The 27216-nt window shown below is 60.5% G+C and overlaps 1 protein-coding gene across 6 annotated transcripts; it reads left to right on the top strand.

Annotated features, from left to right (window-relative positions):
• Positions 1-27216, top strand: IP6K3 (inositol hexakisphosphate kinase 3). 6 transcript variants are annotated; one of them, XM_066278335.1, is made up of 8 exons: positions 1275-1696; positions 3468-3620; positions 3795-4555; positions 14679-15005; positions 21234-21456; positions 22559-22731; positions 23671-23846; positions 25734-27216. In XM_066278335.1, the coding sequence occupies exons 4-8, from the start codon at positions 14807-14809 to the stop codon at positions 26187-26189; spliced, it is 1227 nt and encodes a 408-aa protein (XP_066134432.1). In that variant the 5' UTR covers positions 1275-1696; positions 3468-3620; positions 3795-4555; positions 14679-14806; the 3' UTR covers positions 26190-27216. The 6 variants fall into 6 exon arrangements, with proteins under 6 accessions (XP_066134652.1, XP_066134432.1, XP_066134509.1 ...); XM_066278412.1 differs by having other exon boundaries at positions 3468-4039; positions 4276-4555; XM_066278503.1 differs by adding an exon at positions 2803-2909 and having other exon boundaries at positions 3468-4555.

The following is a 27216-nucleotide window of genomic DNA, read 5'->3' as shown; positions in this document are numbered from 1 at the left end:
CCAGCAGAAGCCCAGTCACACCCTGGACAGCATCCAGGTGAGAAGTTCCCTGGCGGGGTCAGGGACCGGGGCTGGGGCAGGCTGGCACAGCCGAGGGCTGGGGGAGCTGGCCACCCTGACTGCCAGCCTGCTCTGACTGGGAGGGGCTGGGCAGTGACCTCCCTCGGCTTGCACTGCGTCCTGGCGTTCCAAGGAAGAGCACTTGCATGCACACTCACACCCATATGTGCACTCTTGTGCACACATGCATGCTCATATGCAAACACATTTGCACACATGCTCACACTTACACACATGTGTACTCATATGCATGCATACTCGCACCCACATGTACATGTGTGCTCACACACATGCACACTTACACATACTCATGTGCACGCACTCACGAACATGTATGCGTACTCACACCCACAATTACACGTGTGCTCACACACATGCACACTTACACATACACACTCATGTGCATGCACACTCACATGCATGCACACATGCATATTCACACACAAGCCCACTCATACTTCCCACACTCACACACATGCACACTCACATGCATGCACACTCACACATGGCTGGACACAGCAGAACGAGAACAAGAAGTATCAGCAAAGACAGAAAAGGCCACGGGAAAGTGAGAGAAAGGAAAACCAGAGACAGAAACAGCCGGGACAGCAGAGGAAATCAGGAACAGGCAGGAAACGGAGGGGACGAAGACTCGAGGGGCATCACACCACGGAGTGCGTTTTCCCTGTGTGCTTCGCCACCTGAGGGCAGGGGTGGCGGATGGGGACATCCTCATGCTGGTCTCGGAGGCCCTCACACGGCCGGGGTGGGGGACGTGGAGCAGGATGGGGGCAGTGTGCCCAGCTGGGGTGCAGGAGGGGAGGAGGGGAGGAGGGGCTCTTGCTGGGATCTAGGCAGGTCAGCGGAATCATGGCAGTGGCGTTGTTTACACCGAGGGAGGGGAGTGACGACATGTGCTGGAACAGGGAGGCTTGTTGTCTCTAGAGAGGGAAAACTGGGTCATGAGGACAGATGGGATGGGGGGGCTGCTAAGAAAGGTTTCACAGGGCAGTCAGAGCAAGGTGTCCGTGCCAGGGGCCAGGGAGAGGGCAGGAAACCCCCAGGGCCCCAGCTGTGAGTGGCTCAGCTCCTGACGTCACACACATCCCCGGTTGCCAAAGCCACTGCGTGGGGGGGATGGGAGGGGAAGCCAGAAATCCAGGATGCGTTCACGCATTTGTTCAGTCACCAAACAGGTCCTGGGAGGCTGGCAGTGTGCCACATGCTTGGGACACGGTGTGGAGCAAAATAAGCCGAGTTACTGTCCTTAAAGAAGGGAACCATGCAAGGAGCAAATAATGGCACAGGAAAACTGCAACGGGGTCTGGGATAAGTGCTTCTCAAGAAAGGTGCTGGGGACAGACGTGTCAGGGCGATCAAGGAGGGCTTCTTGGAGGAGGTGATGCTTGAGCTGGCATCCAAAAGGTGTGAAGGGGAGTCAGCTAGAGGGAGAGGTGACGGTAAGGCATCCCAGGCAGAAGGGGCAGCAAGTGAAAAGGCCTTGTGCACGGTGTGGCTGTACCAGAGGCATGGGGACAGACCCTGTGAGATGGAGCTGAAAAGGTGGGCAAAGCAGCGCTGGGCGGGGCTTGGGAGTGTGTTCTCAGGACGAGGAGCCACGAAGAATGTTAAGCAGGTAAGTGATGTGGCCTGAATCATTTCCAAACCTCACTCGGGGAGGATGGGTTGTAGGAGCAGGGGCGTGAGGAGGAGCGAGGACACCGTGAGGGGTCATTCGTTCGGGAGACGGAGGGGGCGGGCCAGGGCGGCGGCTGCAGGGATGAAAAGAGGGGTCCAGTTTGGGACACATAACTCACAGGGCGGATGTCGTGATGCAGGGACTTCCAGAGAGGGCAGCAGAGAAGGGAGAAGGTCCCAGGTGGTCAGTCGGGCTGGGGTGGGAGAGACAAAGGGCCCCCCCGGGGGACTAGCCCATCCCTTTCCCCCAAGCAGCCGGCCTGTGCTCATGAGCCCCAGGTACTGTCCGCCTCCAAGTAGCAGCGGCTGAGAGTGGGCCCGAAATGCTCCGTCCACGGCAGAGCCAAGCTGCTCGGGGCTGATTTCCTGGTAGAGGGGCAGCCGGCCAGGCCCCGGGCGGGCGGGAGTCGCCACGGGGCGGACGCGGTTGTGGAAAGAGGCTTAGCAGCAGGCCTCCTGCGGACGAAGCTGAGCTTCGGAAAATGACCGTGGAGGGAAGTTGGCCACAGCCGGGAAACAGAAATAAAGCGCCTGTTTGGTTGCGTAACAGGAAAGGCCAGGTCACCAGCCCCGTGGCAGTGGGGCCTGCGTGTTCTGTTGACTGCCGTGGGCCTCAGCTCACGGGTTAGGGGCTCCAAACTGTTGTTCAGTAAGTGGGTGAATAAATAAGATGCCGGCACGGAATCTTGCTCGTCACAACAACAGAACGGGAACGGGAACTGGGTACTGGCATGTGGACCGGCGTCCTGACGCGCTGGGTCACTCACGCTGAGTTCACCCGGCTCACGTGGGGGGCCCGTCCCCTCTGCGTCCCCTAAGGACCTGCTGGCTCAGCGCAGGGGAGGGTCTTGGCTCCCGGGACAGCAGCGACTTCGCCAGCCGGGTGGGAAGGGGGAGGTGGGCGAGGGCTGGACCAAAGGGGGTCACGCCTTCTCTCCCAGGGCCAGGTAACTGGACCCCCGTGTGAGGGACCCGGCAGGCAGGGGGCTCCCGGGGCAGCCTGGCTTCTGCCTCTTCCCTGGTGAAATGCGGCCCGCTCCCCAGGCAGGGGAGTGAGAAGTGGGGCAGGCGTGGGATCCTCAACCCACTCTCAGCCAGGCCAGCCTCGGGACACTCGGGACCGTCGTGCCTGCAGGCTGGGCGCTGTCCGGGTATGGGGGGCACCTGAGGGGGGGATGGGACAGGATGTCTGTCACGAGAAGGGCAGCTGGGCGGGCGGGCGGGCGGGCACCCCCAGACTTGCTGTGGCCGTCCCGGGACACCTTCGACTTCGCTGCTGAGGCATCTGTGGGGCATGTGGGCAGCTTGCACTATGCCAGGCCCGCGGTGGGCGGGCGGGCACCCTGAGTGTGCAGGGGCGGAGAGGACCTGTGGGACCAGCAGATGGGGAAGAATGGGGACCCTAGAGAAAGCAAGGACACAGGGTGTGGCTCAGTCCCAAGCCCCCACACAGAGAAACCCAAGAAGGGACAACTAGGTCCCAGGCCAGTGTGACACCCGGTGCCCAAGGGAACCACAGCCATGGGTCCCGGGTAGCTTGAGTGTCCTGGAGGGCAGGTCCAGGCTGCTCGGACCTGAACCCATTCTCTGTGACAAACCCCCGTCCTCTGCCTCAACTCCACCCCTCCCTGTGCACCTGTCGCCAGGCCTAACCAAGGCTGACTCCTCAAAGCCTCCCTTCCACCCCGCTGTCCTCTCTCCCTCTCCAGCCAGAGTCGTCTGGAGGTCAGCAGCTGCCCGGCCGCCTTTGACCTGTGCACCCCCAGTCCGCTCTCCTCAGAACAGAGGGGGCTCTGAACACAAACCTGAGCTGGCCCACCCCGGCGGGAAGCCCTGCAGGTCCTCCGGAGAGGCCAAGGGGAGTTCTGGGAGGCCCGCCTCCCCCCAGTGTCACCTGTCGTCGCTCCCCACTCCTTGCTCTGCCTCCCCGCCCCCCCCCCCTCGCCGCCTCTGGGTCTCTGCAGGCTCTTTCCTTACCTGGACCACTCTTTCCATCCTCCCTCAAACGCAACATGAAGGCCCCTATTTTCCTTCAGATCTCCTTTGCCACTTCCTCCAGGATGCCTTCCTTGCTTACTCCCCAGGCAGGTGAGGGAGGCCCCCCTAAGCCCCACGTTCTCCCTCCTACACAATGGAGTCCCCCTTTGACTTGCTGAGCACCCTCGCCGACCCACCAGCCCGCAGCTGCAGTCCCCTGACAACAGGCACCGCCCGGCGGGCTCCTGGGCTGGCCCGTCTTCAGGATGACCGACCGCTGCCTGACTTTCCTTCTCCGGCTGGGGTGGGCAGCCACAGCTCAGAAGAAACGGACAGTGAGGTTGTAGGGAGTGGGGTGCGGGCAGGGAGCCTGGGGGAGGGGAGAAGATGGCCCCCACCCTAGCTTTACCCCACGTACAAGGGATCAAAAAATAACCCAAGGCCTTGGGCAACGCGCCCTCTGTTGCCAAGGCCTGACACCCATCCAGGCAGCGGAGCAGAACTGTCCCCTCTGGGCCCACACCCTCCTCTTCCTCCCAGGGCAGCAAATACCAGCCGACAGCTGGGCATGCCAGGCCCTGCCAGCCCTTCCCCAGGGTCAGGTGAACTCCGCCCTCCCCCCCCACCCCGGGGCCACTATAGACTGGCCCTCTGGGCAGATTCACCGCCAGTGTTGCAGTGGACAGCCACGTCTCCACACCGGGGACCTGTGGAGGCCTTTGTCCGACGCCTGCAGTCAGTAGACACTGAGACGGAAGGTCACTTCCCGCGGGACCCTTCCTCCTACGCACCCCCCACCACACCGCAAGAAGGAGCCCTGGTGAGTGCTGCCCCTGGGGGGCAGGGTAGCGATAGGGATGGGCTTGCTGGACCCTCCATGGCGCCCCGGGGTCTGAGGGGACGGGCCGCGTCGCCACCCAGGGCTGAGGAAGCGTCTGCCCGGTGGAGGCGCCAGAGTGTCCGTGCGTCTGTCTGTGCACGTGCGGGGGCGAGATGCAATGGTTCGGCCACACAGACATTCCGTCGTCTGCTTCTCTCCCACCCCTTTCCACCTCCCCGTGCGGAATTTCAACCCGCTCCGTCCTGCGGCCCCCGTGGGAAGAAGACACAGTGCTCTTCCCGGTCTGAGCTGGGACCACAGAGGAAGTTCCCCGGGCAGGTGCAGGGCTGGGAGTCCATGATTCAGTCCACTCCGGGTTAACCCTTCACGGAGGCAGCTGTCCCAGCGGAAATGGACACCACCTCCTGAGCCGGGGAATGTTCTGTCCCCAGCATGTCCTGTCCTAGCAGCCTCTCCCTTCCGCCAGTGCTGGTATGACATCAGCGCCTGTGGCAGGGCCTGGGGCCGGGCGCAGGGTGTCAGCCACGGAGCAGGGTGCAGGGAGGGCCATGGGGACTCAGCCACGGAGCAGGGTGCAGAGAGGGCCATGGGGACTCAGAGACGTGGCACCGCCAAGAGCCCCTGCCCTGGGCAGTGGCGGAGTCTTTGGGGACCCCTTCCTGTGGGCTCTTCTGGGCTCTCCCGTGAACCTGAGACCTGAACTTGAGTCTGCGTGGGTCCTCAGGACACCTGGGGACCTAAAATCATTTATGCCAGGTCCCTGCCCCGGGGATTCGGAACCCCAGCGGGCAAGACCTGGGCTTCTATGGCGTTTTTAAAAGCTACCGGTTTGTTTTTAACCCTTTTGCCATGAAAAACGATAAGCCCCCAGGAGAAAGTAGAGGGGGTGATAGAAACAGCACTTGCATATCCAGGCTCTGGGTTTAAACAGTTGTTTGAGTTGCCGTGTTTGCTCTATCAGCTACACTGAGGCATTCCCACTCCCCACCCACCCAAATTAGGCTCTTACCTCACCCTAATTCCACTATTCCACTAACAAAAGTAACAACTCCCTGGGAATGTCTAGATCTTGGCCATATTCAGATTGCCTCAATTGCTCTCTAAATGCTTTTGTTTGTTCGTTCGTTCATTTTTAGCAAGAGACAAAGAGAGAGAGAGACAGAGACAGATAGGGACAGACAGACAGAAAGGGAGAGAGATGAAAGCATCAATTCATAGTTGCGGCACCTTAGTTGTTCATTGATTGCTTTTACATAAGTACCTTGACCGGGGGGCTCCAGCAGAGCAAGTGACCCCTTGCTCAAGCCAGCAACTTTGGGCTCGAGCCAGTTACCATGGGGACATGTCCATGATCCCATGTTCAAGCCGGCAACCCTGTGCTCAAGCCAGATGAGCCCGCGCTCAAGCCAGATAATCTGCACTCAAGCCGGTGACCTCAGGGTTTCCAAACGGGGTCCCCTGCGTCCCAGGCCGACACTCTCTCCGCTGTGCCACTGCCTGGCCAGGCCCCTCTAAATGTTTTTTTAATGCTTTGCTTAGACCAGGATCAAGTCAAGTAGTCAGATTCCTTCCAAATCTCTTTCAACTCGGTAGAATCTCTGCCAACACCTCCCCACCCCCACCCTGATTTTCCCACCACATTGGCTCACTGAGTTGAAGGGCTAGTCCCACAGGAGGGTAAGAACATGGCTGAGTTAGACCCTCTCAGTACCGATAGGGAAACTGAGGTCCGGAGGGAATGGACAGGGAGTCTGGGGCAGAGCCGAGTCTCCTGCTCCCCTGACCCGCTGTGCTGCCCCAGGGCCAGGTCCTCATCAGGTGTCTGAGAAACTCCTGCAATGGGCCTGTGGCCCCTGGGACCCTCCCTGTCCTCCTGCCGGGGCGTCCTGGGGGGTGGCAGGACAGCGGCTGCCCGCTTTCCCCTGCTCTGAGCAGGGCGCGTGAACAACTCCTCCCCAGGCGGAAGTCCGCGTGGGCCCTGTCTTGTTGGTCTGCAGTCACAGGAACAGCGACCAGCGTTACCGCACTGAGCACGGACACGTGGGGTTGTTTGGGGCAGTGGCTGGAGGTGGGGGCCGGCCCGGAAGGGGGCGGACAGGAGGGCCCCGCACACCCAGCATGGCATTGGCAGCCCCTTACCTTGTGCCAGTTACCCTGCCCCCTCCCGCCGTGGGGTCCGCCCGCCCCAGAAGGGACCCGTCTCTGAAGACCACCTTCATCCCACCGCCTCCCTCCCTGTCGAGCCCTGTCCCTGGTTTGAGGTGTCCCTCCCCCACAAATCCAGCCACATACCCCACTTCTCAGAATCCACGTCTCGTCCAGGGCAGGAAACTGCCCCAGCCAGACCATCTTTAGGAAAAAGCAGGGGGGTGGCAAGAAGGGAACATGGGGTGATCAGTCTCGGTGATGAGTTCTGAGCTAAAAACAGTCGTCTGGGAAACAGGGCTGCCTCTCCGTCTGGGCTGTCTGAGGACAGGCCTGGCAAACCCCGGGCCGTGCAGGTATGCATCCTCAGTGGCCTGCCAGGGGGCCTGCTGGCTGTAGGTTTTGGCCATAGTGACTCCCTCCCATGGGTCGGTCCTACGCGTCCGCTGCTGCCCTCTGCTGGGGGGACTTGCTCACTCGCTCCTCAGTTGGCTCGTCCAGCTCTGTGGCATGAGGGACCATGACCACACGCTCACCCACATGCACCCACCCGCTCATCTACACTCTCGCGTGCACACACACTTGCTCCGTCCCGCTGTTGTGCTCTGACCTTAAAAAAGGGTTTCTTCCTGCAGCCAGAACGTTGCCATGCTAACCACGGGCCAGACCTCTATCTCCCTGGCTCGTAAGTCTCTTCCGCCAGGCCGGTGGCTGGCCGTATCCCTGAGAGGGGGTGGGGGCCGTGGAGGAGGGTCGTCCGAGGCTGGGAAACGTGCAGGTCTGTGTTGGGCAACATCGAGATCCCAGGTACAGCTTCACGGCGCTGTGCCTCACAGGAGCTGGCGGAAGGGTTGCTGGCCTTGCCCAGGGTGCCCGAGGCCCCAGGGCGCTGTCATGAGGTCGGGATATGTTAGGACCCCGGGGAGGGAGCAGCCCCTCGCCCCCAGCCTCTGCCTCCTCCAGAGCCGCCCTTCCAGTGGCCCCCCCAGTGGCTGGGCTTGAGCCATCTTTGCCCCATGCGTCTCCGCCCTGTCAGCAGCCTCGGAACACTGCCCAGCCGCCGAGGGCATTTGTCAGCGGCTGGAGGGCTCCTAAACTAATCATCGCTGTATTAAAATCGCATTTGGTCCTCAAGCCGGAGGAACGCTGGGAGGTTTTTAAATGTTAAGAGAAAAAGGGGAGGGGGGGGAATCTTCTCTCAAAGGATAAAATCAGCCTCGAAATAAGTTGCTGCAACGGAGGAATGTGAAGTATTGCTCTGCGGCCGGGAGCCGGAGCCTCCCAGGGGGCGGGTGCCGCCAAGCCGCATAATTCAGCCACGCTGGGAGGCGATGTGCGACGTCCCCCAGAGTTCAGTATTGATCCCAGCGGGCCGGGGGGCCGTGCAGACGGAGGACACACGGGCCTACAGCCCTTGATTCATTTTTAGAAGTGGACTTTAACACATGATTTTTTATTCCCCCTCCGGAAAATAACCCCGTGCTGTCCCCAGCCTGGACGGGCTCCAGATGATATACACCCCTCCACCGCAGAAGAAACACCCAGGTCCCGCCCGTTACGACCTAAGTGGCTTTAAATGGTTTTCGGGTCCTCTCATCTCGAAGAGATTAAAAAATGCTCCCTTGGGCGTTACGAAGACATTGAATTGGTCCGTGTACCAGACCTCTGGCTCCCCGAGGGGCCTGAGCGCGGACGTGAGAGCGCGGGCCACAGCCTGACGCGGTTTATCCGTCTTCTTCCGCGACAAGCTCTTTCTTCCTTATCCCCGGCCCCCTCCCCCCCCCCCGGATTTATTGGGAGGCGGTCCTGAAGGCTGTCACACCCCGTGACTAAGGCGATGCCTCCCTCCCTACCGTGAGCCCTTTCTGTCCCCTCCATGCCCAGCACAGCGTGGACGGCAGGAAACCGGGGCAGGCCACGCGGCATCCTGCCGCCCTCCCCCCACACAGCCCACCCACCTCCCCGTGGCTCCCTGCACACCCACGCCCCCAAAGCAGCCCCTCTTCCTGCTCCCCCAGGCCAGGCCACGCCCCTCCCGACCCCAGACCCCCTCTGGACCCCTCCGCACCCCTGCCATAGCGACAGACAGCCGGATCTCCCCGAACCTCTCCAGCGAGTCCCCATTCAACAGTATTTTTTCCTACGAGTCCCCCTGCGACACTCGTTATACTTTTAGTATCTGTTGATTGAGAAAATAGATGATGATAAAAACTACTAGGAACGCAATAATGCCTTTAAATGAATTTGTATCTCAGTAATTACCCAAGCGTTTGCAGACACTTGAGAAACCGAGGGAGCGCGCTCCGCGGGTGTTAACGTTACAGGTCTGCAGAGAAGGCCGGCGGCGGCGCTGGTGTGGGTCTGGGTGAGGGCTCCATCGACCGCTGGGGGCGCCCTTCTCCCTGGGCGCTGGGAACCAACCGCCCCGCGCCTGGGTGGGTCGGGCAGAGGCGGCATGCTAGCCTCGGGCTGGGGCGCCCTCGCTGCCCAGCTAGGCAAGCTCTTGCAAGGTTGCCATTTCTGATAAAGGCCTCCGAGGCACGCCCCGTGGAGAGGGCCCCGGGATAAGACCCCGGCGTGAGAGCCTGACTTGGGTCTCAGGACCCAGAGGAAGACTGCTCTGTGGTGCAGACCGCGCAGGAGGTGGAAACAACCCCAGCTCCCAGGCAAGAGCTCTGGTCCCCAGGAGGCGCCCCACCCTTGCCCTTCTCCATCTGAGGAGGACTGTCTTGGGAAACACAGATGCTGGCCACCAAGCCGGTGGTCTGCACAGGTGCTCAGTAGCAGCGGGTAATATTGGACAGATATCTTTGTGCAACGAAATATGCGAGTGTCAGACTCAAGCAAGGTCACCTCCCACTTACGGTATCCACCCTGGGTACCCGGCTGTGACTGGTGACAGACCACCCCTTCCTCAAAAATCCCAGTGGCCTGGTATGACAGGGACTGCGTTCGCTCTGCCAGGCTACGCGTACCCAGCACGCACAGTCGCCCGGGGAGCCAGGAGAACGTAGGGTCTGCCTGTTCTGAACGCTCCCACCAGTGGGGACCAGTCGCCACACTTACCCTCACAGGGCGGGCAAAGTACAGTCGTCCCTGGTCCCGCCGGGAGCACCAGGACATTGTGGGCAGCCCCGACCATGACCACAGTCGGCCAGCTTGCTTCCAGAACTGACAGGCTTTGATAAGATATACTTCGTGACTAATTCAGTCCAAGCTTAAACTCTGACAAGTCTGATTTGTGGTGTCGCCTGCCAGCTTCCCTCAAATGGGAGTGGCGAGTGGGAAATAGAGAGAAAAATCTTCTGTGATTTTTTTTTTTTTTTTTTTTGCATTTTTCTGAAGCTGGAAACAGGGAGAGACAATCAGACAGACTCCCGCATGCGCCCGACCGGGATCCACCCGGCACGCCCACCAGGGGGCGACGCTCTGCCCACCAGGGGGCGATGCTCTGCCCATCCTGGGCGTCGTCATGTTGCGACCAGAGCCACTCTAGCGCCTGGGGCAGAGGCCACAGAGCCATCCCCAGCGCCCGGGCCATCTTTGCTCCAATGGAGCCTTGGCTGCGGGAGGGGAAGAGAGAGACAGAGAGGAAGGAGAGGGGGAGGGTGGAGAAGCAAATGGGCGCTTCTCCTGTGTGCCCTGGCCAGGAATCAAACCCGGGTCCTCCGCACGCTAGGCCGACGCTCTACCGCTGAGCCAACCGGCCAGGGCCCTTCTGTGATTTTTAACAAGCTCTGGTTTGGCATGTGGGTGGGGGTTATATACACACCGGCTCTCAGGAAGACAATGTGCCAGCTGGTCATGACGGGCTGCGGTGCACTCACCCACCTGAGTGTGATGGGTGGCATCTGTCATTGTGTCTGGCATCCCTGGCATTGTCATCTGTCCCCGCTCGGCCGGCCAAACACAACTACAGGCCTCTGTCCACGACCCTCCTTTTCAGACTGGGAGGGTCTAGCAGCCGGTGGCAGGCTGGCTGTCACTCAGGGTCCGCGGGGCGCTGCGGACACAGACAGCCCGGGGCCCCTAACAACCAGCTCGATGGCAGGGTCCCATCGGAGAAATCAGCCCTGAGCCTCCTGCTGAGTAAGGCCCAGAGTTAGATTATTCAGGACATAACCCAGGGACAGGGCAGGAGGACACGGACCTGGGGCCATGTGTCCACTCATCCTGGAAGTGGGGGACTGTAAGCTGAGCTCTCTGGCAGGGGCATCTCGCCTCTCCCCTCCCTCCCTCCCTCCCTGCCTCATCCTAACTCCCTGTAGTTCCTTCCCAGGGGCCACCAGGAAGGCTGCTAGGCGCGGGTCCAGGCTGTGGGGCTGTGGGAGGAGGCGTGGGCTGGACACGGGGACGTGAGTCTCCCTTCAAAGCACTAAAGGGAGCCCGGGGTATTCAGCAAGTGTGTCGGGGGCTGTGAGGTCCTGTCTCAGGCAGCTGCCTCCCCGGCCTCCCCAGCTCACAGGCAGAGCCAGTCCTGAGAACCCCCCACGCAGTGACAAACCTGGAGGTGGAGACGCTTGGGAAGAGGCCTCCACAAAGGCGTGCTGCGCCCTTTGTCATCCGAGCACCGTGACAAGCCTGTGGCAGTGGCTGGTGGCTGGGAAGCCAGGCTCGGCGGCGTCACCCAGGGCGTCTCAGGGGCCTCGGCAAGCTGCTGGGAACAGCGGGAACAGCGCTGCAAGGAAACAGACCCAGGGCTCAGAGGCAGCAAAGGCCCCGGCCCACGCCAACGACGGGCACTTGCAGGTGGCCAAGGGTGGTCTGGGCCGGGAAAGGTCTGTCAAGGCGAATTACTGAAGCAGGACTCCTAGGGAGGCACGGAAGGGGGACGGCCTTCCCTGGCTCTGTCCCCCTGGGGTGGGAGGCTGTGCACAGACAGGTGGGAACCTCAGACTGGCCTGGGAGTCCAGGGTCAGCCTTAGACCAGTGCCCGGGGAGGGTGACATGGGTGGGCACAGGCTACCTCGCCAAGCAGCTGCAGAGCCCACCTGCCACGCTCAGGCACGTGCTCCGGGGGCTGACGCCTCTGCCCAGCCGCCCGCCCTCCGCCCCCTCCCACCAGCCTGTCAGGCCGCAGGACACGGCTCAGGAGCGCGGGGAGTCTGAGGAGATGTCACCCAATCTGCCCCCTCAGATGACCCTCGAGGGAGCGTGCCTCAGTTTCCCCAGCCGCCGAGCTCTCTGAAGAGTACAAGGGCGACTACCCTGCCTGCAGCTTAGGGCGGGAGGGTTTGTGGGGCCGCGCTACGGGTGGGCCGGGGTGACCCTCTGAGAAGGTCCCGCCAGAGCTCCTGAGAGGGTCCGGGACTGGCCGTGCCTCTCGAGTCTGGTTGACGCCAGCCAGCCAGCAGGCCCCGGGAAAGTTAATAGCAAGGCCAGCTCCAGATGGACGACCCCTCCTGCTGGATTCTGTGTTATGGAGCCCACCCACCGCTAGGACATGCCTTTACTGTCATCCGTGTGAGAGACCAGGGCTAGTGGACAAGGAAAACTGGGTCCTGCCCCGGCACAGCCAGCGACTTCTAGGCGACTTCAGTCAAGTCCCAGCCTCCCTGAGGCTCAAATTCCTGACTTTCAAAATAGATGAACAAGCTCTTGGCCTCCCCGCAGCATGGCGGGTAAGAGTCATCTGGGGCCAGTGCTCTCCCCACGCCAGCTGGAGGCACACAGGCAAGTCATTTAACGCTCTGCACCTCGTTTTCTTGGTCTGTAAAATGGGCTAATGACACTGCCCCCCAGGGTGGTTGTGAGGCTTTAATGGATTCATCTACATAAAGCACCCAGACCACTGCTTGGCGCACATCAAGTGCTACATGTGTTACCATTTCCTTGCCGCCGTGCCAATGTGAGGCGCCATCCATGTCCTCAGAGCTAGCGCCGTAGGGAGGCAGGGGGTGTGAGGGAAGAACAGCAGTGGGCCGCCCAGCGCGGGGACATGAGGTCCTCTGGGACACCGCCCGGCTCGGCTGGACCAGGCCCGGTTAGTGCCCGGCCCGCGCAGGGGGACGGCGTGACGGACAGGACCCGGGCTCCTTCCAGAAGTGGCTATAAATGAATTTTACGACCTGGCTGTCCCTCTGGTTACCAGAAGAGCCTCTGCCTCCCTCTCGCCAGGGACAGGTCAGCTGGCAAAGGACAGCGAACATAAAGGCGCATGCCGCGCGAGGACTGGTGTTGGGACACCTTGCTTTTTCTCTTCTTCTTCCCGGCCTTGGTCAAATTAGCGAGTAGGACTGTGTTTGCCAAGCAGCTGGGACATCGCCTCGTTCATCCCTGGGCTGATTTCTGATTTCCCTCCACGCCCCGATGCCTCCCGCCAACTTCTTCTCTCGGCTCCCAGAGCAGGGTGCCAGGAGGACTCACCTCTGTGCAGCTGCAGAGCAGGCCTGGGGGGAGGCTTGGGCTGCAGCCTCAGGCACAGCCCTCCGGCCATCAGACCCCATCTTCCCCACCCCAAGGCCCTGGCCAGGAGCCCCACTCTCCCCAGCCAGGCCCACCTTGCAGGCAGCTCCTAAGCCTCACCCTGCATCCGGCAAAGCAAGGGAACAGCCAGACAGCCGCCCCGTCCGCTTCCCAAAGTAGCCGCGTGGCCTGCAGAGCGCGGCCCATGCATCAGAGGCCCCCAGAGGGAGCGAAGGAGCAGACTGAGGATCCCAACGCTTCCTGGCACCGGAGGTCTGGGCGGCGGGCGGCAGGACCCTCTCTGCGCCAGGGTCCCAAACAAACTGATAGGCACTGCTGTGCCTGGAGCCAGCCGGCCGTGCCCCCGGTCTGGACCGAAGGTCATTTGGAGGGTTCATCGCGCCCAGCGCTGCCCAGCGTGGTCACATCCACGGCAGGGAGTCCTGCAGAGAAGAGTATTAATAACTCGGCAGAGACGGGCCCCGCTGTGAGAATGTCCTCTCAGACACGACGAGGATGGCCGGGAGAACCTCCCTCCGAGTGTCCCCTCGGCCGTCTCCGGAGACAAAGTCAGGATGTCCCTAGGAGCTGCCTTCCCAGCCCAGGGTCCCAGCATCTGCCGGGGCGGGGGGTTCCCTGAGCACACCCTGTGGGAGGAAGAGGGAGCAGCAGGTGGTGGAGGATGGGGTCCAGGGACAGGGAGCCCACTCTACCCCCCGCCTCTGGCCCTGGACCCAGGCCCCGCCGGAACCCAGCAAGGTGCCTCGGGCCTCGCTCTCCTTGCGAGCAGCGGAGCAGTGAGACAGACAGCCTGCCTTCGCAGCAACCCGCAGCTGCTGGGAAAACGGGACCCGCCGCGGCAACAGTGCCAGAAATAATCATGATTAATCACCTTCGCTGAGCCCGTAGCTCTGGGACCTGGCTAATCCCTTCACCAGCTTTATCCCAATTTGGTCCCTACCTCGCGAAGTAGGCATCATTACTGTCCCATTCCACAGATGGGAACACTGAGGCCAAGAGCGGTTTAGTAAATTCCCGTGGTCACACAGCGATGATGTTGTGGAGCCATGGTGGACATCAATGGTGCCCAGCTGGGCTATACAAAAGTCGTGCCTGCGCCCCAAACCCTGGCTCGATGCTGAGTGGCCCAACGGCCAGGACCCTGCTCTCTCTCTTCTTGGGCCTGGGATCAGTGTTCCCCAAGGCAGGCAGGCAGGCAGCGTGACAGGAGAAGTTAACACACAGCCCTCTGAACTCTGGACGCCTATGGTTATGTCTATTGTTCGATTTTTTTTTTTAAGTTGGAATATTTAAGTGTAAAAGGTACCAAAAGTCTATTTAGAGAAGTCTCCCTCTCTGCCCTGCTGCTCCCCTGGAGCCAACGGCTGTTAGTAGTTTCTGGTAACAGATTATTCCAGCAGTAGTCCGTGCCTGTTCGCAGTCTCGTTTCGCCGCCCTGGGTGGTGGCTGAGGGCTGGGGGTGCTTCCACGTGCTGACCCCACCGCTCTGTCCCGCGGGCTCACATCATTTCCACCCTCCTCTGCCTTCCAGGGGCCCCGCCGACAGCCCGCCGCTGGGAGGACAGCTACGCTGTGACAGCGGCAAAGGTCAAGGAGAAGGCTGAGAGCCTGTGACAGCCCTGCCTTGCGCCCTTCAGCTGATCCGTCCTGCTTCAGGCCATGGTCGTGCAGGACAGCACGGAGGCCAGGGACGCCGCGGTGGGCGTGCTGCTGGAGCCCTTCCTGCACCAGGTAGGGGGCCACCTGAGCGTGATGAAGTACGATGAGGACACTGTGTGCAAGCCCCTCGTCTCCCAGGAGCAGAGGTTCTACGAGTCCCTGCCGCTGGCCATGAAGCGGTTCACCCCGCAGTACAAAGGTGAGTGTCCAGGCGGCGGACAGGGACATGGACCGGGCCACTGCACTGGGCCGGCTCGTCTGCGCACACCCACCCCTTCCTCAAGCACCCGCCCGCTGGCCCTGGTGTGCGTGCGCGTGTGTGTGTGTGTGTGTGTGTGTGTGCTGGTTGCCATGGAGACGCACCCCTCTTCTGTAGCCTTGCTGGCCTTCGCTGTCCTAGTTTCTCTGAACTCCTCAAGTCTCTGGGTCCGGAGTATAATAGCACTTGGAGTCTTGCCAAATTAGCTCAAGCCACTCAGCTTCGAGGAATTCAGAGTAGAATAAAATGGGGCATTTTGGCCTGCGCTTTGGGAGCGCGTGGTCCTGTGACCACGGCAGGTAAACCCAGGGCAGGCGGGACCTCCTTCACCCCCCCACCCCCCCACCCTGCTGGAGACCGAGGTGGGGGGCGGGGCAGCGGCCTCAGGCCCAGGACAGGTAGGACAGGACAGGAGGAGCGGGACAGAGCAGATTTAGGAAACTGGAATCCTGCCCTCATCCAGGGGCCAAGCCAAGGGCTTGGGCTGCCCTCCAGTGGGAACAGGGAAAGCTGGGCGCAGAGCACTGAATGTTCTGATCTGAGTACAAGGTAGGTTCTGGGGGAAGAGAGCGGCCGGGGTGGGGTGGGGGGTGACGCCTATTTTGGATCTCCAGGCAGGGCCTCCGGGATGTTCTGTCCAGAGACAGCCTTCTGTGAAGGTGGTTCACTGGGCACAGGGCACAACCCTGCCAGCCGCCGCCCCACCTCCTTTAAAGGGTTTTAGATGTTGTGACTGTAGCTTCTGCCCTCCTTGTCCAAGTACACGTAGTGAAAGCGATGATAGCATCTGAGGGAGTCAGTCAAACATCTGCTTGCATTGCCATGACGGAGATAACGGGGCCTATCAACATCGGTGGTTCTCAGTGCCATCCGAGACCAGCCAGCTTTGCTGGGATCCTCGGAGTGTGCGAATGCGTGTGTGTGTGTGTGTGTGTGTGTGTGTGCGCGCGCGCGCGTGCGCGCACGTGCATGTATCTGCTGGTTCCCGGACCCGTCCCAGCCTGGGAATCGGAATCCCTGGGGTTAGAGCCCAGGGATCCAGCATGCTCCAAACTGAGACCCGGTGGTAGGGGGCCACGGCCTGAGCGTGAACGCGTCGCTTCAGTCCCGGCGGGCAGGCCCCCCGAGAGTCTGGGACAGGACACTGAGAGATGGGGTGCACAGCTGGAGCTGTGCATCCCTGGGGGCCTTCTGGGGCCCGGGGCCAGGGCTGCCCCTGGCTTGTGAGTCACTGCCCATCTTGTCAGGGCATCCACTGGAATTAACATCTATTTTCGCAACTGTGTTCAACTCAGCAAAGGGGTGGTAGGTTCTTGCGCAGGGTAGCCTCCCGCCTGCGGCAGTTCACGCTCCTTCAACAGGGCTACGGGTCTCAGACAGGCTGCCCGGGCAGGCAGACAAAACAGCAGTGTGCCCGAGACAGGCTCCAGACTCCACCCCGCTGCTTCCTGTGCCCTGTCCGCACTTAGCCATTCCTCTGGGGATGGGCCTCCTCCCCTCCTCCTCTCTGCTTTCTCCTTCCCCTTTCTGGCTGTATCCATCCGCAGATCCATCCGCCTTGGGGCTCTGCTACGGTGATAGATTAATTTGAGCCGCGTTGGCTCGAATCACCGGCCACGGGGAGCGCTTCAGTCTCTGCTCTGGGCTTCACTCAGGAGATGCTGTTTCCAAACAGCTGCATCAGAGAACCGCAGACACGCGTGCGCGTGCGCGCGCGCGCGCGCGCGCGCACACACACACACACACACACACAGAGGTGGGACCCCACGCAGCCCCCTGCTGGGGTGACAGTGAGGCAGAGCCCCCGGGCGGAAACACTGATCCACTCTCTCGCCACCACCTCCCAGGTCCCACCCAAGGAAACGCACGTCTACGGGGACACTAGAATACAGCGCAGAAGGGGACCCTCCCTCAGATTCCCGGGGCAGGTAGCTGAGGTCAGGTGTTAGTGGGAAAGGGACCCTCAAAGGGCTCTCCGGCTGTGCAGGGGTCTCATTTCACCCTATAAGAAAAGTAACCTCTGCTAACATCAGTGCTCCCTCGGTGCCTCACAACTAAGTAGTTGGCAGATACGAACTCAGTCCTAGCAACAACCCTCTGAAGTGGGGACCATTATTATCATCCCCATTTCACCAGTAAGGAAATAGGCACAGAGAGGTTACTTGGCTTGCCTCAGGGCACACAGCCACGATTCAAAGCCCCAAAGTCTGACTCCTGAGTGTGGCTTTTGGCTCCACCAGTGACTCTTACTGAAGAGATAAATACCTCAATGCCATTGTTCAGGGGGTCACCAGGCCCAACTGAGGAAGGGGACATGACTTGCCCAGGGCCACTGAACGAGTGACCTCAGGTCAGGGGGACTCAAGTGCCTTCAAGGCTGTGGTAGGGGTCTTCCTCCCCACTCCCCCACCTTCGGAAACAGCCCAGAGAGGGGAACTCGTTCTGACATGGTCACTGCATGGCGCGGTGCCCGCCTCTCCCCGCTGCCCGCCCTGCGCTGTGGTGGCTTCAGGGGTGCTGTGCGGGGACGTCACTCGCAAGGGCAGCCTCCACGAGCCGGGAGCTCCCCCTGGACTCTTTGCTGAGCTCCATGGGTATGACAGCACCGTGAGGCTGCGTCCCTCTGCCTCCTGGTCCACCTGTTGGCTTTGGTGAGCAGGGACATGGTCCTGGGTTGAGCTGGTTCATGGATGAGACAGATTCGTATTACAGACAGCAGTGACAGAACACTCTCATGAGCTTAAAAATAAACACATGACACAACATGTGCAGGCGGCCAAGGAGGCTGCCCGGCCAAACCGAAATTGCCGAGACGTCCTGGGCCTGTCAGTCACCGCACCGCAGTCCGCCCTCTCGTCTGCCCAGCTGACAAGGTCGAGGCACAGTGGCAGGGCAAGGTGCTCGGGGATGACTCTCACTGGGCCCCCACTCTCCAGGCAGGGACAGCGCTCTGGGGACCCATGGGCCTCTGAGGCCTGGTCCCCATGGACACGCAGGGCCAGCTGGGAACTAGGGCAGGGCCAACTCACTCTTGGTGAAAAGAACAATCCACACCCCTAGTTGTTTGGATTCTACTGACACGCTGTTCCCGTCAGCAGCCGGTGACTCGAGACAGCGTGCGAGTCCCTGTCAGCTCCGGGTCCCAGGCTTCAGAAGGAAGGCTGGCCGAGCCGTAGAGGGCAGTGTGGGAGGATGGGAAGACAGACGGACGGACACAGCGCCAGCCAGAGGCACACAGGAAGACAGAGCGAGGAGGCAGGGACACGGAGCCTGGCTGAGCAGCTCTGACAGTATGAGAAATAGACATGACTTTCGGATTTTATTGGCTTTGGGTTATCTGCACCTCTGCTCGCCTCCATTTATTTACACACTCAGAACGAATGAGATCAGACAGGAGCTGGAGCCGGAGGAAGTCAAGTGAAGGTCACATTTCTCATCGCTCGGGCCCAGGCTCCCCAAGACCGTGGTTTCTGGCAGGCCCATCACCACAGCCTCATGAGCGGCAAAGGCCAGGGGGCCGCCCGATGGTAACTTGAACTTCACAAGATCCGGAAGGGCCTTGCCCTCGCCGCACGCTCTCCTGGCCTCCCCCAGGTGCAGGCCAGCGAGCTCTCCCCCTGCCTGCACATGGAGGGGGCTTTGGGGCCTAGCAATGGTTTCCCGGTCAGGGCCCCTCCCTAGAACAAGCACAGCGACTCTCCCACCAGGAACAGAGGGCTGGCTGGCCACATAAACCCCGCATCCATGGGCTTCCTTGTGTTCCCAGCCCCTGCACTGATGACCTCTCACAGGACAGTGGGATCACAGCTTCTGTGTTTGCTCCACCGGACAGAATGACCAGAACAAACGTGACTGAGGACACAGCGGGGGTGCCCTCACCCACACGTGGGTAATCACAGTGTGACAGTACGGAGTCTCCCTATAAAGTCCTCAGCTCCCGTTGACAGCCTGCTCCTTCTCCCACACCCAGGTCTGGTGTGGCTTCTCCGAGCACTACACCCTGTGGCCCTGGGCAAGCTGTTCAGTCTCTCTGAGCCCCAGTGACCACAGTCAGCTGGGCTATTACTGTACAGCGATGAGAAACTGAAAGCCCGCAATGCTTGCGCACAGTAGGTGTGCATGCCACGGACCAGCTCTGCTGGGCTTGGTCTTAGGGACGCGTGCTACCCTTCAGATAAACCATGGATGTCAGGGTCGGGTACAGGAGTGTCGTTATTACTTCACAGGACACAGGGGCCTGAGATGAGCTGAGGAAAAGCAGCGTTTGAGCTGCAGAAAACAATGTCAGTCTCAGGCTGCAAAATTAGGGCACTGGGAATCTGAGACGGCAGGACTGACCCGGGGAGACCGCTGAGCTGGGCACAGATGGCACTGAAGAGCGATGTGTTGAATTATGGAGTGACCCGAAAAGGAGCGTGTATACTGAGCGGCCCCAGAGGGCCAGGCAGGACATGGGCAGGAGCTCAGCTACCCGGCCTGCTCGCTCAGCAGAAATGACCACTCACGCTGAGAAGGTGACCAAGCAGCCGGGGAAGGAAATAAATAGCTCGGAGGGCAGGATCACAGGCAACCCACCCTCTCCGTCGGGGTCCCAGCGGGAAATGAGAAGTACATGCCAAGGGGTCCAAGTGAAGAGCACTTTTCAAAGGACCCGTTAGATAAGGGTGGAGGGGACAAGTGGGGACGTGAGGCCTCGGGGACCAGCAGCACTGGCCAGCTGGAGCCGCCCCCGCCCCCACCCCAGGCCTGACGGGCCTGAGTGAGGAGATGGTAGGACTGACCCGGCGAGAGGGAGGCCACAAGCACCTGAGGCTGGTTCTTGCAGAACCATCTGTGCGGCCACGCCCCGTGCCACTGCCCGGCGCTCTGGGAGGCTGGGGCCTGCTGACCGCCCGGACCCAGGGACGGAGCCCAGGGGTCTGCTACCCGAGTGACAGACCTCAAAGGGGGCGGCCACAGAGCCACACACGTGCATGCCAGGGCGGACGGGCAGCCCTGCAGCGTCCGGGACGACAAGCCCGGTGAGCACGTGGCCCCTGGGTGTCCTCACACTCCACTTTCACAGCGGAGGGGAGGCCATGCTCGGTGACAAACACCATGGGTAGGAGGTCCTGGAAGTCAGGGGAGCCTCACAAGTCCTTCTAACAGAGAGCCAAGTTCTGCCAACAATCTCCGTGTGCCGTGCGGCCGGGCAAAGGCAACAGCAAGCAGGATGTCCGAGACAGAGCCGGAGGGTGGTGGAGGCGGGGTCCTGGGTCCCACAGGCTGCCTGAGGGGGCTTCCCAGGGGAAGCCGGTCACATGCAGACAAACGGAGAGAAAGAAAGGATGATGGAAGAGGCAAAGACAAGGGGGGAGGCGTGAATGGGCCCCCACTTCCCTCACGGCTGCTCTGGGCAGGGGCCGCTCTCCGCAAAGGACCAGTCCTGACGCCCCGAGGTTGGGTGCAGCTGCCAGCTGGGGCGTGACTGGGAAGCTGTGAGTGTCGGCAGAGACAACGGGCCCGGGCTTGCTCTGTTTAAAGGGGAAGCGACAGAGCTAGGCAGAGGCGGGACACCAAGCAGAGGCTGAGCCCAGGGCATCCCAAGGCTGTTGCCCACAGGCACACGGCTTGGGCTCCGGCCAAGGCAGGCCAGTCCGCACAGCCCTTCCTTGAGAGAGGAGCGGGGACCAGGGAAGGCTCACCACTGCCATTAAACTACACTTCAAAAAGATGTCACACCTTGGCCAGTTGGCTCAATGTTAGAGTGTCGGCCCAGCATGTGGAAGCCCTGGGTTTGATTCCCGGACAGGGCACACAGGAGAAGTGCCCATCTGCTTCTCCACCCTCCCCCTCTCCTTTCTCTCTGCCTCTCCCTTCCCCTCCCACAGCCAAGGCGCCATTGGAGCAAAGTTGGCCCGGGCACTGAGGACGGCTCCATGGCCTCCACCTCAGGCGCTAGAATGGCTCTGGTTGCAGCTGAGCAACGGCCCAGATGGGCAGAGCATCGCCCCCTGGTGGGCATGCCGGGTGGATCCTGGTCGGGCACATGTGGGGAGTCTGACTGCCCCCTCTTCTTACTTCAGGAAAAAATATATATATATAAAAAGGGATGTCACCCATTGCTATGTGTCCACTCAGGTAAATTCTGCCCGGTTTCTCAAGCCCTGTACCCCATCTACTCCGCAGGGACCATCACGGTTCACCTCCAGAAAGACAGCCTGGGCCATCTCAGCCTGGTTGCCAACCCCCTAAAGGAGAACTGCGCGTCCTGCAAGGTCCCCACGGGGGCGGCGGCGGCGGTGACGATCTGGCAGCAGCTCCAGCAGAGGGACAGCGGTGGCGGTGGCGGTGGCGCAGGCCCCCTCTCCCCATGGCAGCACGCCCAGCTGGCTCACTCGCTCCAGGAGAGGTGAGGGCTGCCGGGCAGGGCCACGGGAGCTGGGCGCTAGGTCCCCAGTGGAGACGGCACAGCTCCTGTCCGTGCCAAGGCCAGGGGCTCCCCGCCAAGGCCAGAGCTGAGAAAATGACGAATTCAGTCGAGGGCTCTGTCTAGAATAACTAATGCGACCAGGGAAAGGGACGCGCGCTCTCCGCGCCCGTCCTGCAGGGAGGGCCGGGACGCGGCCGTCTCCTTGGACGCTGACGAGCAGGCACGCACGCACGCAGAGCCCACTACAGAGCAGCCGCTCAGCGCATATTTGCTTAATTAAATACCTGTGTCACCGAGACCGGGAGCCTCTCTGGGGGGAGGTGTGCAGAGCCGGAGCTCCAGATTAGGTGACACGAGGGAGAGGATGGCTCATGCCTCTCAGAAGTCACCCTCCCTGAGCAGCTGAGATGGCACGGGGAGAGGCAAGCGCAGCACTCAGTGGGGCCGCGGAGGCCAAGGCCACCGTGGTCCCTGGAGAGGTTTCCAAAACCTCTGAGGATGCCAGCTGACCATTCTCAAATGAGAAGGCTCCCTGGGGATTTTGAAAAACATTTATGGGAAAACAAAAGGGAGCTGACACAATGGAAGCGCCTCCCTTCCCCAAGGAGCTCAGCGGATCTAATTAAGCGTCTTGGCCCAGTGCCGGGCGGGCAGGGGGACAGACAGCGGAGGAGCCGCAATTCCCACCCACTAGGGGTTACAGCCTAACCCTCCCCCCCCCCCGGGGCCTTCAGATGCCCTGTGGGTTGCTGTCCCCACAGCATGTGGCCGCAATAGTAAGATAACAGTCCAGATCACTGACAAGTCCTCTGAGGGGGTGACAGAGTCTAGTGAGTTCATCTGAGTGTGGAGTCGTCCCCAACCCACCCACCCCAGGAGGGCTGCGGTGTGGCCAGACCTGGCTCTGGGGACGGACAGGGAGGAAGGGCGCTCTGAGGTCTGGCAGGGCCCTGGAGAACGGCCAGGGGACACTCTGCCTCAGAGTCCAGCCCGGGAGAGCGCGGTCAGCCACGGGGAAGGGCCCCTTCCTCCAGCCCTTGGGCCGCTGCCCTGACTGTCCCCGTGACCCCCTCCCCCGCAGCCCCACCGTGCTCCTGAGGCCCAAGCTCCACCTCAGCACCCACGTCTCCTCCCTGGTGGAAGATGCCAACGGGAACCAGGCTGAGAGGAGGGGCTTCAACCCCTGGGGGCTGCACTGCCACCAGGCCCATCTGACCCGCCTCTGCACCGAGTACCCGGAGAACAAGCGGCACCGTATCCTTGCCATGGTCCCGAGGGCAGGGCAGTGCACCTGTGGGCGGGGCGGGGCGGTCAGCGTGTCAGGGGGGAGCGATGGACCTAGAAGAAATCAGTTCTCTCCCAAAGAAAAATCAGAGATGATGAAGGAGCCAGACTAGGGATGATGCGGAACATAGCGCCCCCTGTGGGCCACTGCCATCTCTGCCGCCAGGGCTGGGGGCTCAGAGGGCTGGGTGGTGCCCTAACCTCCCTTCTATCCCTCCCTTCTGTCCGTCCCTCCAAAGTCTCCCTACAGGGGACTTCCCACAGAGATGATGGGGAGGGCGGGCTGCGGCCCCTCCCTCAGGGAAGTGCCCACCGGTAGGCCTTGGGGGAGGCATCCCCCACCCCTCAGGCTGCCATGTTCTCAGTGAGCAAATTTAGGCTCGAAACGCCCCCTTCAGCACCACCGGGCTCCTTCCGGCAAACAGGCGGCTGGTTTCACAGTGTTTACTGAGACACATCTGCAACCCTAATCCCTGAGAAGCTTTTGCAAGATAATTACTCCTCTGAAATTAATATTCCTGCAACTCATCTCTGAAGCTAACATCGACCCACTTCTCCCAAAAGGTACTGGCCCATTCGCTGACTAGAGGTATTAGCCTTATGATTTTCCTACCATAAAATGTAAATTGGGCAAGGCCTGCCAGGGGGGTTTCAGGCCTGCATTCAAATTTCAACCTCGGAGCAAAAAAAAAAAAAAAGGAAAAGGAGCTTGCAGATGCATCAACTCCCACCAAATAAACGGACTTGTGAGGGCGGCCTGCAGAGCCGCTGCCTGGCGCCGGGCTTGCCTGCCGCGGAAGGGCAGGGCTCAGAGCTGGGCCCTCCCGCCAGCTGCGGAGGGGTGCCGCCCGCCTCCGGGGGGCAGCGGCCTCGGTGTCCTTGGAATCTTCCTTAACTTACCGTGACCAGGGTTCCTGCTGCTGGAAAACGTCGTGTCACAGTACAAGCACCCCTGCGTCCTGGACCTGAAGATGGGGACCCGGCAGCACGGGGACGACGCGTCGGAGGAGAAGAAGGCCCGTCACATGACCAAGTGCGCGCAGAGCACGTCGGCCTGCCTGGGCGTGCGCATCTGCGGCATGCAGGTGGGTGCCCAGGGCGCGCTGCGGCGCGAGGTGGGGCGCCTCCCACCCTGACACCACCCGCAGAGCTCCTCGCTTTGGGGGAGCGCCAGAGGGGGCAGCTGGGTGCCCCACTTCCCCCAAGGAAAGGTGCATCCTAGTCTGTGCACGCTGCGTCTTTCAAAGAGCACCTTTCAGGATAGTGGTGTCAAAACCCCACCTTTTTTTTTTTTTTAAAGTGAGAGGAAGTGAGACAGAGAGACAGACTTCCCACACGTGCCCCGACTAGGATCTGCCCCGCAACGTCCTGTCTGGGGCGGATGCGCGAATCAACGGAACTATCTTCAGTGCCCAGGGCCGATGCTCAAAGCAATCACTCAAAGCAATCGAGCCACTGGCTGGGGAGGAGAAGAGAGAGAGAAGGGAGAGAGAAGCAGATAGTCACTTTTCCTGTGTGCCCTGACCAAGAATTGAACCCGGGATGTCCATACAACGAGCCGATGCTCTTCTGCTGAGCCAACCGGCCAGGCCCAGGAATGGCTCATTTTTTATTGCCCAGACTCCACACTTCCTTCCGGCTGCTCCAACATGGCTCAGTGCGGACAGGGTTGCAGAATGGGGGGTCCACTTCCTCCGCTGGTTCACTCTCAGCCAGCCTACCCGCTCAGAGCAAAACCCGACACTGATCCGACGGTAGACGTCACAGCTGTCCTTAATTGAAACTGCCACTCACCCCCTGAAGCTGGAGGTTGAGCCTATAAATTTGTTGCACATATGTCCCTTGAAAGGCTTGGGATGCAGTCCTCAGGAGAATGGAGTGTGATGATTTGTGGTGTAAATGGAATCTCTCTCTGGACCTAAAATCTTCTGAAATGGATCTGATTTACCGAGAAAGTTGACGCCTGTCATGTATTTATGATGGCTAATTTAGCAGCCGATCTCCAACCCTCCGGAGGCAACACCAAGCGTATCATATCTTTTTGATTTTTATTTTTTTCAATGCTGGTTTTCTGCAAACATATGTCATCTGAAGGCAGGAAAAGGCCCGAGAAGCTGTCTTGGCCACATAAAGGCAGCCTTCCCCGGTGTGCCAGGCAGAGGCAAGCCCAGCCCTTCTCTGGCCGTGCCAGCCCCTGGCCGCGGTTCTGCCTCTGCTGCTGCCTATGCCATCTGACTAGAACGGGGGTGGCTGCCACTGTCCCCCATCAGCATCTCTCTTCCATCTGCTCCCTTCTGGTGGCCAAGCCACGACAGGGGAGGACAGAGCCAAGCTGGTGCCAAGGAGGGGTGCCACCAGCCCCACAGAGCTGCCATGCCCCTCCCTCCGCTACCAGGTCCCCCTCCGCAGCACGGGCTGTCCCCAAACTCCGTCCACACCCGATCTAGCCTGTAGTTTATCTTCAAACAGTTCCCCCCACTCTACCCCCCGAGCCATTGCTGTTCCCTTTGAATCTGCAGAGAAAGGACTTGATAAACTTGGTCGGTGAAATTCTCATCGAGCTGGCTTTCCAAGGCCGTTGGCTGTGATTTCAGATTCCTACTAATGCTTTCTAGCTTGGGTTTGCTAATATCTGCAGAGGGCCAGGAGCCAGCACTTACATCGTGGTATAGAAGTTGACATTGGAAACTCACAAGAAAGGAGATCCAGCCCCTTTCCTCGTGGGTCAAAGGTCACCTCTGCAGGGTGAAGGGCCTTCAGACCTGGGCTTCCTAGTGGAGGTTTGCACAGAAAGCCCTTTAGATGTGAGACTAAACGGTGCTCGACCGAAGCTCATTGCTCTGCCCGTCTCGCCCGTTCCTGCCTTGCATCCCCTGGCATTGCTTAGACGTCGCCTTAGCTTGCCACATGGCAACTGCAGCGGGTGCCACCTTTCGTCTGTAATGCTTCTCGTTTTCTCTTTTTCACACAAGGTTTATCAGGTCGATAAGAAGCACTTCCTCTGCAAAGACAAGTACTACGGAAGGAAACTCTCCGTGGAGGGGTTCCGGCAAGCCCTGTACCAGTTCCTGCACGACGGCACCCGCCTCCGGACCGAGCTGCTCGGGCCCATCCTGGGCCGGCTCCGGGCGCTCCTGGCGGTCATCAGGAGCCAGAGTTCCTACCGCTTCTATTCCAGCTCCCTCCTCATCATCTACGACGGGCAGGAGCCGCTGGAGGGGGCCCCGGGCGGCCTGCAGCCTCAGGAGGCTCGGCAGGTCGGGCACGGAGCTCTCCCCATGGTCGACATCCGGATGATCGACTTTGCTCACACGACGTACAAGGGCTCCTGGAATGAGCACACCATCTACGACGGACCGGACCCGGGCTATATTTTCGGCCTGGAAAACCTCATCCAAATCCTGCAGGACATCCAGGAGGGCGAATGAGACTTGTTGGGCCCGCCCAGATGTTTCCGGAGTCCAGATCTTAAAAAGGGACCTGCTGGTAGCGAGGGTAGTCTAGACACCCCTTTAGATATCTTCGTAATAACGAAATCACGTTCGTAAGCTGTCCTGTTATGTGGCGGGCTTTGTGAGAAGCTGCTGAAGAAATTGGCCCTGGAGAGGATTCACGCGCTGGGGGAGCTTGTGCTGACGCTGGCCACCGCAGACAACAGGCTGGCCGCTGGCCCGAAACAGCAGCCCGTGGAGTCGGCTGCAGGGGCGCGTGCGCCAGAGGCACCCCTGTATCGCGTCAGAGGCGGCGTTACAGTGAGACTCTGCAGTGCCAGCATCTAAAACTGTTTCTTGCTGTCGCGCTGCGGTCCTTGCAAGCTATGAGGCAAGGAGAAAACCTTACTTGAAGAAGTCCTGGAGAGTGAGGTCACGCGCTCATGGCTCTCTGCGCGCCTGAGCTGCCCGGGGTGATTCACGCCCCTCACCTTGCTAAGAGGCACTGGAGGTGGGACAGGATGGAATGGGACAGATCTGCCCACCTCACCAGCTTTGTGCCCAGCTTCCGGACAGTCGAGGACAACCCCAGGCACGGCACTGGCGAAATGACACCCCGGGCTCTCTAGCTTTGCCTTTGGAGACAAAGGTCTCTTTACAGACTTCCAAGTACCTATTGGAAGCAATGATTCTGCCAGAACCTGATCTCCAAATGGGCCCAGTCAGGCGGTGACATGCAGCTTCTGGTGGCGGAGACTCCACCCGCTGCCAAACTACACTCTAAACTTCCTGTTTGTTTATTGCGGGGAGGGGGGGGGCAGGGTCCGAAGTGAGGAGCCTGGAGGACCAAGGAAGCCAGGCGCAATGTTTACAAGCCCCGGGGACAAGTGTAAAGATGGAACAAAGCAAACAGTTCTAATTAATTCCTTCTTCTGCGTGTGGAGGAAAATCTATTACAGTGCCCCTTGTGTCGGGCTCTGAGATACGTTACCCAATTAGGGAAATAAATTTGTTAATAAAATTG

This window comes from Saccopteryx bilineata, chromosome 1 (genome assembly GCF_036850765.1).
Source record: "Saccopteryx bilineata isolate mSacBil1 chromosome 1, mSacBil1_pri_phased_curated, whole genome shotgun sequence".
NCBI classification, from domain to species: Eukaryota; Metazoa; Chordata; class Mammalia; order Chiroptera; family Emballonuridae; genus Saccopteryx; species Saccopteryx bilineata.
Note: the sequence above shows the minus strand (reverse complement) of the source record. Positions and strands in the feature narration are given on the sequence as shown.

What these genes read in the sequence shown, in the direction of transcription:
- IP6K3 (XM_066278555.1), top strand. Translation starts at nt 14,807, where the DNA reads ATGGTCGTGCAGGACAGCACGGAGGCCAGGGACGCCGCGGTGGGCGTG. An exon ending in GCTCACTCGCTCCAGGAGAG is followed by an intron (nt 21,457 to 22,558) that starts GTGAGGGCTGCC and finishes CCTCCCCCGCAG; the next exon opens with CCCCACCGTGCTCCTGAGGC. An exon ending in CCCGGAGAACAAGCGGCACC is followed by an intron (nt 22,732 to 23,670) that starts GTATCCTTGCCA and finishes TACCGTGACCAG; the next exon opens with GGTTCCTGCTGCTGGAAAAC.